General features: G+C 32.3%; 1 protein-coding gene across 3 annotated transcripts in view; it reads left to right on the top strand.

Annotated features, from left to right (window-relative positions):
- LOC124372502 (atrial natriuretic peptide receptor 1) overlaps window positions 1–16,693 on the top strand; it is an 884,633-nt gene that overhangs the window by 660,788 nt on the left and 207,152 nt on the right. For all 3 annotated transcript variants that reach the window (XM_046830913.1, XM_046830916.1, XM_046830906.1), the window contains one exon: window positions 2,531–2,663. In XM_046830913.1, the coding sequence (XP_046686869.1) occupies window positions 2,531–2,663 (133 nt within the window). The remainder of the gene's footprint in view (window positions 1–2,530; window positions 2,664–16,693) is intronic.

The raw sequence follows: 16,693 nt of genomic DNA, 5'->3' as shown, positions 1-16,693 counted from the left end.
TGATTTGTAAAGCACTAATCAATGCAAGAGTAAATATTAAATAATCAGGCTCTTTTAGTACTGTTCTCAGCACACTGTGGTAAGGACGTACGTTGTACAACAAGAGTACCTGTAAGATGTAACCTGGTTCCAATTAACTTTATATCAGTGAAGATTAATGTTTTTTCTGTGTTTTAACAACAGTAATGAGTGTTTTTAATTTGCCACAAACATAGTAAAATAATGTTTTTAAGCGTTATGATTAAACTGGGCAATATAAGAAAAACCTTCAAATAATAAAAATTGTTTTAAAAGATTTAACAATGGTGTACTTTGCAACATTAGGTTGCTATTAAAAGTTTTGACTTTTCGCGATTTTAAAGTTATTAATATTTAATGATTGAATGATGATTAGTAAAGAAAAAAAGTTACTCCGCTCCATATTTCTTGAAAAGGTATGTAATAAATATCTTAGGCGGAGATGACAGCAGTATGTACCGTTAAAACCTACATCAAAGGCGTTTTGTTAAATTGGTTAAGTATTTAATTTTGGAAGTTTTCTTGTTTATCAATATAAGAAGTATTATCCTCAATACGGGTATGTACAAGTATAAGGTACGTTTTAATCTGTATTCTTCCCAATCTTTTTCCTATGTTACTAACTTTATAAACAATGTAACCCAACTAGAAGCGGTATCTTAAAACAGAGATAATATTACTTTATTGAGATTATTTATAAAACAATGTTCATTCCTGCTTTTTAAAATTCATTCAGAAATAGTTCTTTTATTGCAAGAATTATAAGTAGTTTATAGGCAACATCTGTTATTATATCGTCAATAAGCTAAGATGATGATGAGTATTAAGTTACCTACATAGTGATATGTGGGATTTAGAGCTTTTAAAGTACGGACCCCTAGTCTCAAAAAGTTTATTTCCTTAATAGCTTTAATTAGTAAACTTCGGGCGGAGGTCAGATAGTATAAATTCTGAAGATATGTAAAGTTGTGCACACACCGGGATCAAACCTAGGATGATAACTTCTGGCTATCGTGAACAGTTGTATTTGCCACAAGGATAGTGAAAAGTAATTAGTTTCCAGTTTATTGTGTACATTTGAGAAGGTCTTTATTAATCACTTTACATTTTTTGTAAAAGCAATATTATTTCATCACTGTTTTGTACAGTGACCTCTTCGTTAATCATCCTTTTCATATAATTATAATGTTGATACTTTATGTATAATTTTATTATCTACGAGCTATAAAATACTCTACTATTATAAAAACTACATTAAGATAGCAAACTGTGTGTTGATTTTGTCAAATTAAACATTTTCGTAGCACAAATTTCATATGATCCTTCTCAATATTAGAAAAAAAAATCATTTCCACCGAGTTTTAGCTCCGTAGTAATTCAATACTAGAGCTTTTCGACACACTTATGTACAGATAAAAAACTAGAACCAATCCAAATTGCTTCCCTGAAAAACACTTACGATTCCCGTTTAAGAAAGTAATGGCTTCACCTCACCAACCATAAAGCAATATGTAAGTAGCTCAGCAAAATCATTCACCAATCTAACCTGACAGTTATTACATTGTATTTTTCTAAAATGTTTTATATAAATCAAAGTAATAATGCTATATACAAGAATATTTTTCCAAACAGAAAAGAGATTTAATTAAAACTCAACAATTTATTGAAATTACGTTTTTGTTGAGGGCACTTCGAAAATATAAAAGTGATTGCGAAGTTTGGAGCCTTTGGTGAGTGCAGTGGAGCGGTGGGGAGGGGGGTTTATCAGATGAAACTTTTATTAAAGGAACTTCTTAAGACTAAGAACGTGATAGGGATGGTAACACTGTCCCAATGCCCTTCGGATATTCCAGCTACACCGTTACCTTTCCACCTTAAATCCGATATTTACTTTATTTTTTAGGTTTGTAATAATTGCGTGAGTTATTTTAATATTACTCATGTATGGTTATATTAGAAATTGTTATCTTCAACAGATCTGGCTCTTTAAAACCTATTTAATACAAAAACGACAGACCATTATTTTAATTCTACAACTGAAATAGATTTTTTTGGATAAAGATCGACGAACTTGCAGTTTACTTGAACATATGTCTACCATACTCTGAATATACCATGACCCCTTTAGCATTTTATATAGACTGTACTGTGGTGTAATCTAAATCTAAGGGTGTAATATAAAAGGAGCAATCCGCGCTGAATGAATTATATCTAAATTTTTTACTGAAGTACAAATAATTTTGAGATCGAAAATGAAATTGGAAAACAAATAATTTAAGCTAATTTTAAGTATTACATTTATCGTTGTTTAAAGTTGCTTTAGGCGATGGAAAGTCTTAAAGGATAGTAGAGTTTCGGACATGTTTTGCCATAGCTTCTGTAACTTTTACGTAAATATGGGAAATGTCCCAATTCCTATTATACCATTGTTTGTTTAACATCCGACAATAATAAATATAAATAATGTACATGACAGGTCGTGTGAATTTTAATTATAACTCATTATTTATAGGTTGTAGCCAACTACATTGGACTGAAGCACTCTCTAGAGTACGTACCGAACACGAGGATACACTGGGCAGGCGGGCGCCAGAACCCCCCTCCGGACACCCCTCTCTGTGGTTTCGACAACTCCTTGTGCAAGAGTAAGTATAGCCTCGCTTTTTCCCTTTATAGCTGCCGATGTTGTTACCTGAACTAAAAATATACTAAGACTAAACCAAAATATAACAATATGACCCAGATTAAAGTTGCATATTATCCTAGATATGAATTATTTAAGAATTCAGAATAATATATTGCATGTATTTTATGACTCCTATTTTTAATTACTATCACGAATCCTATAGCATTATCCAGATTATAAGATACTTCTAAATTATTATAGGAAAATAACTGAAATAATATTTACAACAGGTAGCATTAGATTATCGAAAACCTAGCAGCCTGTGTTATAGAAAGCATAGCTGATTGTTTAATGATTAGTTCAGCAATCACGATAAAAGCTTTGCGCCCCCTCCACTCTCATGCTAAAGTGCGGTACCTGTTAGTATTTGTTGATTAAATATTGCTCTATACAGTCCCGAGGTAAAAATATTTAGATATTTGAACTGTCTATTTTTTTAGAGCTTGCTTACAAATTTATGTGTTCTGCTATTTTGTCGCTCCCGTCATGGTTGTCCATAATACCAATGTAACAACATTTACTGACGCTCGGATGTATTCCATAGTGACATATGCATCGTAACCAAAGCCAATGCTGCCTGTCTAGAAATTAACCTTCATAAAATATTTCAATTGTACAGGTCAGTTTGTTTTCGAGATATCGTGCTCCATCGGTGATAGGCTTCACTACCGTTCAGCCATTTATGTACTTAAGAATCCTCATTAATTTACTATTTGTCGTACTTTATTAGAGAAGCATAAGGCTAATTCTAATCCCACCAATTAAACATTAATCCCAAGTTTAATAGCATAGGAGAGGATTGAAGAGTGGAATAACTAGGTAAGGGTGGTTATTAAAGGTAAAGGGTGTTAATAGAGGTTTAGGTGAGAGGGAAGTAATAAGGGATGACCTGTTGCTGCCAACTAGCTCTGCTCTTTGTACGTTCTCCCTTCGTTAGGAAGTCTGTTCAAGAACGTATTTTTTGTCCTTTCATGGAAATCTTTATTACACAGCGGTGTGTTGATTTTATAATTCCAAATGGGACAAAATCATAGAATAGTTTGTTTAATTTATCGCTCCTTATTGATTTATTCTAGCTGTTTCAAAATTCATAATACAACAATCTTGTGTAGATCCATTTGCGCTACAATTTTTCCTCCTAAAAATGGTAATTATTAAAATAATGGCCTTAAAATACTTAGGATAAGATGTGATATATCACAATACATCTCTAGACAATTAAAAAAAATGTATTCTCCAAAATTATTCTTTAGGTATTGAGAGATCTTAAGAATTTAAATATGTTTAATAGGTTGTTATATGGTGTGTGTGTGTGTGTGTGTGTGTGTGTGTGTGTGTGTGTGTGTGTGTGTGTGTGTGTGTGTGTGTGTGTGTGTGTGTGTGTGTGTGTGTAATTTCTTAATAGAATTCTTTAAGTTTATACAACATATTCATTACCTTCTCAAACGTATCAATGTTTTCTTCATAGTGAATTTTATTATGTTTTATTTTGTACGTCGAACAATTCATTGGTATTAAAATTACAAACTAAATCCCAGAATTCCTACGATTTTGAAATTTCACAGAGTGTAGATACATGTATACCCATTTTGTTTTAACTATCAAGGAATGGAGGGTTCATTATGAGATTGTTTGGTTATCTAATACAACTAAAAATGGTTTTGATTAGTAATTGAAGCGATCTACAAAAAAGGTTCAGTAGCTTTTTGCTCTATCTTAATTTTTAGGCTAATAAATGCTAATATTATGTAATTTTGACGTGATAATTTTGTTTCTGGAGTGAATAGCGGTCGAACCTTCAGTCTTAGATTAAATATGAAAGTTTCCACTAATATAAAATGACAAGGTGTACAAAAAAGTTCCAGTAACTCTTTGTCGTATATCCTTTCGCAAGCCCAAAAATCGCCTTAAATAGTAAAATATTTGTCGTGAACTGGCCATTTTTAGAGATTTTAATTTATATTCGACTATTATTTGTGTAATTCATTCCAGATTTCGATTACACTTGCTTTGCTAGGTTAACGAGTGAATACAAACCCAGATTTGAAATTGGCTGAGTTAGCTAAGCGTTAATAGTAGATAGAGGCAGAGTGCTTTTTAATTAATTTAATGAAATATTAATTCCTTATCAACACTCTGGTATGGAATGAAAATTTCCTAAGTAATTGTAACCTCTGATCAACGTTTTTTTTTGATAAAAATTACTGTACACATATTTTTGTAGCACAGACACACATTTCCCAGAAAAGTACCACGCGTTCTTATAACCCCCGATAACATAACCCCCCTCCCGCGAATTTCCTGGTAGATGAATTCCTAATTAAATTAGACCCCCTGATCAGCCTAATAATCTGATAAAGGTAGTTTTTATTTTGTTTACACTAAACAATTCACAATAGTTGGCCAGTACAGTCTTTTCTCCCAAGCTCTGTACTGCAAAACCAGAGGTCGTAGATGAAATCAGATAGCAGAATCCTCCTTTAATTTTCAATTTTCTACAAGAAAGGATTAGTCACTTTTTGTCGTATCTCTAACGGTTAAGCCGTAAAATGCTCTTTAAATCGAAACTTTGGTTAAAATTAAACACCCTACTTTCGTAAACGACTGACTAGTATACGTTTACTGGAGCCCATCGTGAATTGGCTGAGCGTTAGCGAAGGTAACATTAAACCCCCCTGGAATATCCATGTATGACCAGATAACCTCCTGAGTACATTAAACCCCCTGATGTCTTAAACCCCGGTAACATTAACCCCCCCCCCGGGAATTTCCTGGTATGACTAGATAAACTCCTGAGCAAATAGTAACCCCCTAAACAACTTAAAAATACTGACTTAGGGTCGGTTTTTTATTATATTACACTAAAACATTCACAATAGCTGACCAGTGCAGACTTTTTTCCCAGCGTTGTACAACCTAAACCAGACGTCGTACCTCAAATCTCACAACAACAAAATTAAATTTCCGCAAGAAAGGTCCAGTCGATACTTATTGTCGTATCTCTAACAGTTAAGCCGTAAAACGCTGTCAAAATCAAAAGTTTTGGTAAATCCGGAAAATTAAACTATGATATACAAACATAATCTCTGACTTTGGTTACCATCAAATTCTTCTTGTCTTCTAATTTCGCGAACACATAACCTAACTGTTCTACGATATCTATTGATTATTATTATACACTACACATCAATTGGCTGAGCGTTAGCGAAGCATTACGACCCGTACGATTCTCGAGAACGGATACATGAAATTTGGAAACCTCATGTCTGAATTTAACCAATCACCAAATTCCGCTTATCCCCGAATTTGCAAGCGTACATCATGGGGGCTTGGGGGCAAGCTGCGAGCTGAAGGCAAGTTGAGTAACAAACATAACATCTCTTGGGTTGTCTTCCGTGCTCACATACAATAATTTATATTGCTTATATGTATAGGTATCATTTTGATATATAAACGGGAAATCCACGTAAGGAGAAAGGTACAATATAGCTGGTAGTAGGTGATAGGTTCCCCTTGCACGAGATTTTATTTGAGATCTACTAACTGTATTAATCCTTAAATCTAAAAACAATTTCAAATGGAAATAAATAAAATTCGTCTTTCATGCAATTGTAAATAGCATTTTTGTATGAAGATACGTTTGAAAATTGATTTCATTCTTCAATTTCCCAGTGTACCAATCGACTACTAAATACTGAACTCATTTGTTATTACAAAATTATACAGAATTAATATATTTTGTAATGCACATACGTTTATTTACTATTATTATTTCTGCACACACTTTCTTGTGTTCTCATTTCTAACCCAATGCCTGTTACTTCCAATGAACGTGTTTCACAACTCTGCAAATTTTATTACACTATGGAATAAGTTTATACTATAATTGATAAACATTATAACTATAGTAATTACGAGTGCAGAGCGCAAACAGAAGTACAATTTTAACCCAGCAATTTTAGTTTCATCATCAGTGTTTTCTGTTTTTTCTTTAAACATTAAACATGATTAAAGTAGTTCCACTTTCTTAAAATTTGGTTTTAATCTTCCTTGAATTTAGTTTTCTTACTTTAAATATGTTTGTTATTTTATTATGTTTAAACGTAACACGTGATTTTAATGCGCTGTATTTACAATACAACAGCGTAATCTATTATAATATAGATTTTGCATTATAAATAAAGATTTTATATAGATTATACTCAGTATTCTCCAGTAGTATATTAATATTTTGAATCGTCATTATCTCAAAATAGTTTATATAAATACATTCAACATCATCATTTATATTCGAGTAAAATGTAACATGTTACACAACATTGTGTTTTTATTGAGCTATGAACTACCGCTAAACAGCTATTATAACTTTTAAAATCAAATTGCAATTTTTATTAACACATTTACTCATCGAGCTCTATATCAAGTAGAAATTACATTTATTATGCTCATCTGTAACCAACAAAGGCTTTCGTGGCGTTAGTTTACTTACTGGAGCTTTGAGCTTTTCTTTGATGTTGGAGTGTTTTGCTGCTCGTAAAACTTCTTTCATTTTTTAGACAAGATGAAAGAAGCCTGTCTCTATTCAACAAGGCTCAGACAATAATGGGAGTGGCAAAAATTCTCATTCTTCAAATTATATTTATCAAGAACAATAATATTTGTACACTTTAATAATATTTATGTGTATTATATTTTGACTATTAGCAATTTTATTATGGAAATAAAAGTTATTTTCTTTTTTAAACAGAAAATACCGTAAGATAGATTATTTTTTTAATATTTTCAACCAAAATTTTAATTTTATATATCTGTACTATTCATGTGTGTTTATATGTCTTACAATTAGTGACGTTTATCTTTTCTTACTGAAGATAAAAATAAATTGATGTACTCTCTTGGAAGAAATTAAAAATATTTTAACTGCTTGTAAAAGTTTTAAAGTTGTCTTAATAATTCTTTGTACAACTGCTCAGTCTTTGGATGTGCTTCCTTTAAGCTTATACTTTAATTTGTAACCATTATTATATCGAATTTTCTCATAATTATTTGGCCGTCCATTCTCTATGCGCCTAGATGAAATGTTGAAATATGTGGTTTGTTTTTAAGATTTGTGGCACAATTAAATTTAAATTTATAGTCTGAAAAGTTAAGGCATGTATTTTAACACTCTTAATACAAGATATTAAATTATAGTTTCTTAATATAAAGCTATTAATTGCATTTTCATCAATGACCTTATTTATTTTCATTGCATAAAATTTCATTTAAATATTTATGTATCATTTCAGTAAAACTTCAGCAGTCAGTCGCTGCATATTACACGAGATAGGTCATCGCGCAATTAGTATCGCCGCCGGATATCTCTTTTTGTATTTAAACCCTCTATATGTAAAAGGGTAAATAATATCCGGCAATCTATTTAAGCGCAATCTCAATACCGGCTTTGATTCAGTCTTTATTTATTTTGCTTTATCTATGCTTTTTGTAAAAGGGAAATTTCCTGAATAAAGTAGTATAAATTACTCCGAAAAAGCCGCATCTTATTGCATTTGTGTAGCTTTTTCACATTAACAGTGCATATAAGGTAAATATTTATTCTATATACATGCATTAATGTTTTGTTGTTCGTATATAAAATATTGTGTAAAGTTGTTTCGTAAATTTGTTGCAAAAAATGTGGAAATATTTCTGAAAACTGACATTCTTATTACATAAACTACACACTTTAGAAATATAGATATATTGTAAGCATTGAAATATGAAACCGCGGTTAAACGTTTATAAACATAATTTAATTACGAAATTTTAAAGTATAATAGTAATAACATTACATGTCTGTATTATTAAATGTAGGAGGTGTGGGTTTACGCACCACTTACGTATTAGAGTATTTTTTATCACGGTTCAAATTATAATTTTGGAAGACAGTAAATGAGAGAACTTAGTCCACATTACAGTATCTGTTCAATATAGTTTCAATCAACAACCTACAAATAATTAATCATGGAGAGTGGATGAGGTAAATGTTCACACATATTTCCACTTACAAAACTGTGTACGATAGCATTGGTAGAAGAGGTTGAGAGGGGTCGCTGGGCTCTGTGAAGAGGGTGTTGAGAGAAGCTGCTGCTGACAATGTGGACTTGAACACTGTCGTTTTCTTACACATTGTATTTCACTTGACATCCGACACTTACACTTGAGTCGATGAGTTGATAGTAATTGGGATGAGTTTATGTTATTGAATGTTATTTTATAAATATTCAATTAACAATATTGAGATTAAAATGGGATTGTGTCACGCAGAACATAGAGGTACTCTAGGAATAAGACGCACTTCATATAAACAATGCTGTTCCAATAATAGGATTAGGAACATTTACCATCTTTAAATGTTACAAACCATATAGCACGGTAATATGGAAAATATCAGATATCGTAGTATCCATTCAAATTATTCATTGCCAGTAACAAACTGTAAATAAAGGATGCTGTTCCATTGGATTACGTAGCAGTTGTTTTGTGAATTTAAATCAGAATGGCACTAAATAACGAGTAAAATATGCATGCATTTCATATGTATGAGGCAATAGCATTAGAATATTGTAGTGCAACATATGAATACTAAACAGGAAGCTTTGTATAAACATTACTCGTATATCGCCGTGTTGAGATTGTGAGATCAATTGCGATACAAAATACACTCTTCAGCCTGTATCGTACAAATAGTTTCATATCCGGCGCGGCGTAGCTGCTAGCAACAGATACAATTTCGGCTTTGACAGAGACAGCACTGGATGTCTGTGACATCTGTTGACGGAAGTTTACTGGAGTTGTGTTGTTTTGGTGTACTATCAAATCAAGCGTGATACAGCAGATACTCTTAAGCCGATACCGCATGAATAGTTTAATATCCGGCGCGGCGTAGTTGCTAGCAACAGATACAATTTCGGCTTTGACAGAGACAGCACTGGATGTCTGTGACATCTGTTGACGGAAGTTTACTGGAGTTGTGTTGTTTTGGTGTACTATCAAATCAAGCGTGATACAGCAGATACTCTTAAGCCGATACCGCATGAATAGTTTAATATCCGGCGCGGCTTAGTTGCTAGCAACAGATACAATTTCGGCTTTGACAGAGACAGCACCGGATGTCTGTGACATCTGTTGACGGAAGTTTACTGGAGTTGTGTTGTTTTGGTGTACTATCAAATCAAGCGTGATACAGCAGATACTCTTAAGCCGATACCGCATGAATAGTTTAATATCCGGCGCGGCTTAGTTGCTAGCAACAGATACAATTTCGGCTTTGACAGAGACAGCACCGGATGTCTGTGACATCTGTTGACGGAAGTTTACTGGAGTTGTGTTGTTTTGGTGTACTATCAAATCAAGCGTGATACAGCAGATACTCTTAAGCCGATACCGCATGAATAGTTTAATATCCGGCGCGGCGTAGTTGCTAGCAACAGATACAATTTCGGCTTTGACAGAGACAGCACCGGATGTCTGTGACATCTGTTGACGGAAGTTTACTGGAGTTGTGTTGTTTTGGTGTACTATCAAATCAAGCGTGATACAGCAGATACTCTTAAGCCGATACCGCATGAATAGTTTAATATCCGGCGCGGCGTAGTTGCTAGCAACAGATACAATTTCGGCTTTGACAGAGACAGCACCGGATGTCTGTGACATCTGTTGACGGAAGTTTACTGGAGTTGTGTTGTTTTGGTGTACTATCAAATCAAGCGTGATACAGCAGATACTCTTAAGCCGATACCGCATGAATAGTTTAATATCCGGCGCGGCGTAGTTGCTAGCAACAGATACAATTTCGGCTTTGACAGAGACAGCACCGGATGTCTGTGACATCTGTTGACGGAAGTTTACTGGAGTTGTGTTGTTTTGGTGTACTATCAAATCAAGCGTGATACAGCAGATACTCTTAAGCCGATACCGCATGAGTAGTTTAATATCCGGCGCGGCGTAGCTGCTAGCAACAGATACAATTTCGGCTTTGACAGAGACAGCACCGGATGTCTGTGACATCTGTTGACGGAAGTTTACTGGAGTTGTGTTGTTTTGGTGTACTATCAAATCAAGCGTGATACAGCAGATACTCTTAAGCCGATACCGCATGAGTAGTTTAATATCCGGTGCGGCGTAGCTGCTAGCAACAGATACAATTTCGGCTTTGACAGAGACAGCACCGGATGTCTGTGACATCTGTTGACGGAAGTTTACTGGAGTTGTGTTGTTTTGGTGTACTATCAAATCAAGCGTGATACAGCAGATACTCTTAAGCCGATACCGCATGAGTAGTTTAATATCCGGCGCGGCGTAGCTGCTAGCAACAGATACAATTTCGGCTTTGACAGCGACAGCACCGGATGTCTGTGACATCTGTTGCCGGAAGTTTATTGAAGTCTTGTCGTTTTGGTTTAGAATCAGATCAATCACGTGAAGTTCTCATTGACATAGTAATACTATAAATAAATTATATACATTTTTATTCTGCATGATCAAATTAAAGAATGTAAAGAAACGTAAGAATTTCCCTAGTGGATAAATTCGTATTAAATTATTTAAAAGATTTGACGATTTCTTTAAAGTATTTGACTACATGTGTAAACAATATTATTGTTACGGTTTCCTCAATGAATTGTTTTGTTCGTTTTTTTATTATTCTCGAAATAAATGAATCGAATGGTGAATGTGTTACCAACACCCGTTTAGTTTTAAAATTTACTTTGGATGCCTTTATTCAATTCTAAGTTTTACTCAGTTTGTTTATACATTAAATACTAAAAGGTATAGTCTTTCCTAATAGAGATAAAATATGTACTTTACTCTAGGTACTAAAATTGCTAGTAAACATTTTAACTTATTTCTAATTAAGAGAGTGTGTAAAAGCTAAATTACTGAAATATTGGTCATTCTTGACCCGATTGTTTAGTAACGTACTTTAATAAAAGTCTTTAGTAAAAAACAGCAAGCAATCTAGTTTTATAAAAGAGGGAAAAAGACCTTTGTATCGTTGAAAGCTCTACAATAGAGGTAATGTCATTAACGCTAGCTGTCTCAGAAGATAGTACGTGCGTCCTTACAATTCATATGCTACATCAGCCGATTAGTATAGGACTTATATGCTTTTGGCAACAATGCAACGCAATAAAACCGTCCTATCATATCGCGGTTTCACATCTGCACGTCGTAAGACACCCCTTTTGTAATCACAGATTTTAAGTAGTTTCCCATACTGGTTTAAAATTTATTAAAATAGAATTATTAATTATTTACTTTAAAGCGTACCGTAAAATTAGTTTTGTTTTGAAAGACTGTTATAGTCATAATTCAATTCAATTCTAGTTCACTTTTAAAGAAAAAAGTTTGGTGTTCACCAACAGAGTAGTTGTGAGTAAATCATTAGATAGGATACATATGGAAGCCAGAAATAGGATGGAAATAGTCTTAAAACCTAAATTTCTCACTGGGTTGGCATATTTAATGCTAAGTATAATCACTATTAGGCTTGTAGGATGCACTTGAAATATGCACATTTTCCAATAGACCTGCAGAGCTTTATGTAACGAATAGTTAACCCATCTCACGTATTGTGAATACAAGGTTTCCTCCTATAACTTTTTACCGTCATACCTTTCCGTTTATCATGGTGAAAGCATAAAACAGATTTCAATCTTATTTTTATTTCGGAAAGAAAGAAACATTTACAAGAAACAGTCATTCTGCATATTTCGAAATATTTTTATAACCCTGTGAGTGTTGACCCTTTGTTCACAATTTGAAGTTTTTATAACACATTCGACCTGTAAATGATCATGGAAGGGAACATTTTATACAAAAAAGTGAATTTATTAAATCAAAAACGATATTTGAACACACTGAAGTCTCAATCAAGCTAATATGAATAATAATTAATATTAATAATAATTTCCATCAACTCATATAAGCTATTCTTTAGTCTTAGACTTGTGCGATTGGCTTAATTGGTATAATAAGGTATTTTTGGTGTGATGGAGATCGTTTTTCACTGCGAGACAGTAATATTTCTATTATTATAAGATTTTTAGACGTTGGGTAACCCTTAAACGTACATGTTATTAAAGATAATTTATACAATGCGTGTAGTTTCAATTAGTAAATAACTATAATTAGCTTTGAGTCCGCTTACGTGAACATCGAAACAACTAGATAATAATAGTTAATAGAAGGGCACAGGATTAAATGAGAGGGAATTAATAAGAGGAGGCTTGGTTTGAGAGTCAGGGCAAAGTAGATTGAAGATTATCTTAAAATTTGACCCATCATATATGTTATATTTACTAATTCTGAATCATAGTTGTCTTCAGCAGATATTATTTACAGTATAAATCAATTAATCCCCACTTATATAGTTTTTACACAGTTGAAACAAGATCTAAGGCTAGATATGTTTAGTACACAACATGAAGCTATTTTTAAAGTATAACTCTTCTCCTAATTCTTGTCCAAAATAGGCAGGTTACAATTAAACAAAGACCTACTGCTTCTATTATGATAGTATGTCGCATTCCAAATTAGAGTGCTAATTACAGGCAACATTAAACCTAAATGATGCATAGTTTTACAATTTGTAAAGCCGCTTTTTTGGATGATAAGAGTTTATGGCTGCTTTATTAAAACTATTTATTTCTAAGGTTTACTTTGTAAATAACTAAAAAATGTAAAATTTATTAATTTGTTTTTTTAATTATCTTACTTTAAAATTAAATTTAAAAAATTCTAACAGCGTATTATATATATATATATATATATATATATATATATATATATATATATATATATATATATAATATATATATAAGACTCTTTATAACCATACTTATAATATGCAGTTTTATAGCTATTAAAAACATTAATAATTTTACAAAAATAACCAAATTTTATATTTGGATAATCAATTAGTAGTATGGTCGTTCTATTTCTCTTTATTCTTTATTTTATATTTTTATTCTCTTTATTCTCTAGCAGTTACACAAATACACCATTGGATAGTGATTATTACCAAATTTCATGCTTATGTAATTATTATCTTTATCAATTTATAGCATCAAACAAATTAATCATTTCCTGTATTTCTCCTTGTTTTCATTTAATATATGCACTCTTTATTTGAATGTTCTATTCTAAATACTTATAAAAAGTGACCTAAATAAGTATGTGTTTAATCAAGTACATGTTCAAGTTATTAGCTAGTCTAATGATCAAACATGTTGTTTGTCACGTACTCGTGTATATACGCGTATGTAGGGTTTGGAAGATTGTATAGGTTTTATCGAGCCCGTATCCTAAAGGATAGTATACATAAACTCTGTTGATGGCCGGTTCTAGAAGATTGAGTGGAGTCGACCCCTGGAACGATGCTATAAAAAGGGTGAATATTTTTGAGGTGAGATGAAAATTTTCTAGAGAGAGCTGTTTGTTGTATAAAAAAAATGATATGTGATATTAAGATTAATACTTAGAACCTACTGTTTGTTGATTTGAGTATAGACGTGGAGACAAGTAATCACTAGATAGTACGAGAAGATAAACTTCGTATCTCAATAATCGTTTAACCTACTTCCTCAAAGAAGAAACGCCTACCGTTTAAAACAAGTGAATTAAGGAGTTAAAATAAATCCCAAATTTATTTTGTAAGTATGTTTCAATATGCTTGTTACAGCTTATTTATGTTTGTGCAATTAAATATTATATTCAAAGTTTTCCCGCCTTTTCAGCCTTATTCTACCCGTCCTCATGGGCACTGACCTGAGTAAGGTAAAAATAATAAGAAGAAGAATGAGTACAATCCCCAATAATCTTAGAAGTGTATATACCAATTAAAAATTACATTAATTATAATAGGTTACAGTAATTTTTTCACAGTTAAATTGTGTATTTGATATTAATATTTAATAAATTCATATAAATAATTATGTAAGTGTATTTAAATATAACTATGTTGATAATACATATTTTTGGACTCATAAAAAGCTGTTTTGCTTAGGTACAGACTATACTTATTATTATAATGAAAATATAATATGAAATTGCAATATGAGCCAAGATACTAAGTAATTATTTTATTGTCCTCTTAATATGTTTTCTTCGTGCAGTTTTAAGTGAATTGTATTTGAATTATATATGTAAAATGTTTTAATATCTAATCGACTGTCTTTTAATCTAATAATGAGGAAGCGTTAAGAGCTTATTAGAATCGTACACAAAATAAAACACACACATAATGTTCCTGCCCATTGTTGGGGTCTTGAAATCTTTTCATATTAGGAGGGAATAGCATGAACTTTCCTGGATAATAAATAAGGCGACTTTGTTTATTTGCCTTCCTCAAGGTATTTAATAACGATTTCTGATTCGATAGAACGTAATATGTAAATTATATTCGAGGTTATGTTATGATTGTTTTTCTGTTTTTTGAGATGTGTACAGAGTACTATTAGTACAGTGTAGAGAGTTAATAATTTTAAGGATTACAATTAATTGACATAAAAAACAACATTTTGAAGATTGTACGTCTTATTGGAGACTCGTTTAGTGTACTCTCGTGCTACATCTGCTACAATCTTAACCTTACGAACAACTGGAACGAACTGTAGGTTGCAGCTGATTTGTGACATCAGTCAGTAAATTGTATTGTCAGTATTATTTGTACTGTTGAATCGTCGACCGGATAGATAAGATAGGCTAAAGAATATAGCTTCTCTCTATTAGAAATATTTAGGCTAAATATGTAGGGAGAGGTTAACCCAAAAAACATTCTTGGCCAATAATGGGCGGGCTGTTACATACATATGGGCCACTTGAAACTGTAATGGTGCAATAACTCTTATTGAAGAAAGATTGGCAATACCGCTTTTTAAACGACTTGCGTTTGTAGCATTTAACATTCTAAATGTAAATCTCAAGTTCAACAAATTGTGCTACTGATTCATTCCGAGACCCCAGATTTAAGATATATAAAAATAGAAATGAACAGTATTTATTAATAAATATTATAAATTATATATAAGTATAACTACATCCATCAATTATAATCCCATATAATATAACAAAATACTCATTCTACTTTATTTTAACTCTAAGTCTCTGATCGTCTTCTCACTGGAGATAAATATTGTACCGGCCAGTTTCAGGTTGTTGGAGACTTCCGTCTCGATAGCCGAAAGCATTCAAAGGGTATTGAAGAAGTGAATTCGGACGTAAATGCTTGATTATCGAAATAATTACTCTAAACATAGGAATTCATCGTTTAATTTGGTTTTATTTTTATTATTTCAAGGAAGATGAACACATTGGATAGTATAAGAAGGCGATCAAAATTAAAGTTTTGCTAGAATCATATTAGCAAAGAGAATTATTAGCCGATAAACCATTGCTACTTTTTAATTGAATGCACAAAAACTTGGACTAATATAAATAGCAACTCTAAATTTACCTTTGCTGAAGGAACATCCATGTCAACTGAAACGGGCTGATATTTTTCCTAGTTTAAAAATCTTTACAGTTTTTCAGAATTTATTTGTAAATGCGTTTCCTAATTTCCTGGATAAAATAACTTAAAATAATAATTTGGTTTCAGAAATGGATTGTATACAGTTGGCCCAATTAATAATGTAATTGAATTTGTAGCTGAAGATTTGAATTTACGTGATACAGCACTTAGTATATTTGTTAATGTCAAGGGATTTTGAAACGAATAGACAATGCAGTTTTACTTAATAACTTCTATAGTCGAGGAGTTCTATAAGTTCTATCGAGAAGAATTAGAGCAATTTCTCTCGATTGGCTTCACTCCTAGTTAGCATCTTAGGGTTTTGCATGATTTGTCAGAATTTTCCAAGTATTGGATTCCACAGGGTTTAATCATTGGACGTTCATTTCTGCTATACTTAAACGATGTTATAACCCTAATGTTATACGCCGATG

Source organism: Homalodisca vitripennis, chromosome 1, assembly GCF_021130785.1.
Source record: "Homalodisca vitripennis isolate AUS2020 chromosome 1, UT_GWSS_2.1, whole genome shotgun sequence".
Taxonomy (NCBI): domain Eukaryota; kingdom Metazoa; phylum Arthropoda; class Insecta; order Hemiptera; family Cicadellidae; genus Homalodisca; species Homalodisca vitripennis.
The sequence above is the reverse complement of the archived record's forward strand: the minus strand, read 5'-3'. Positions and strand labels throughout refer to the sequence as shown.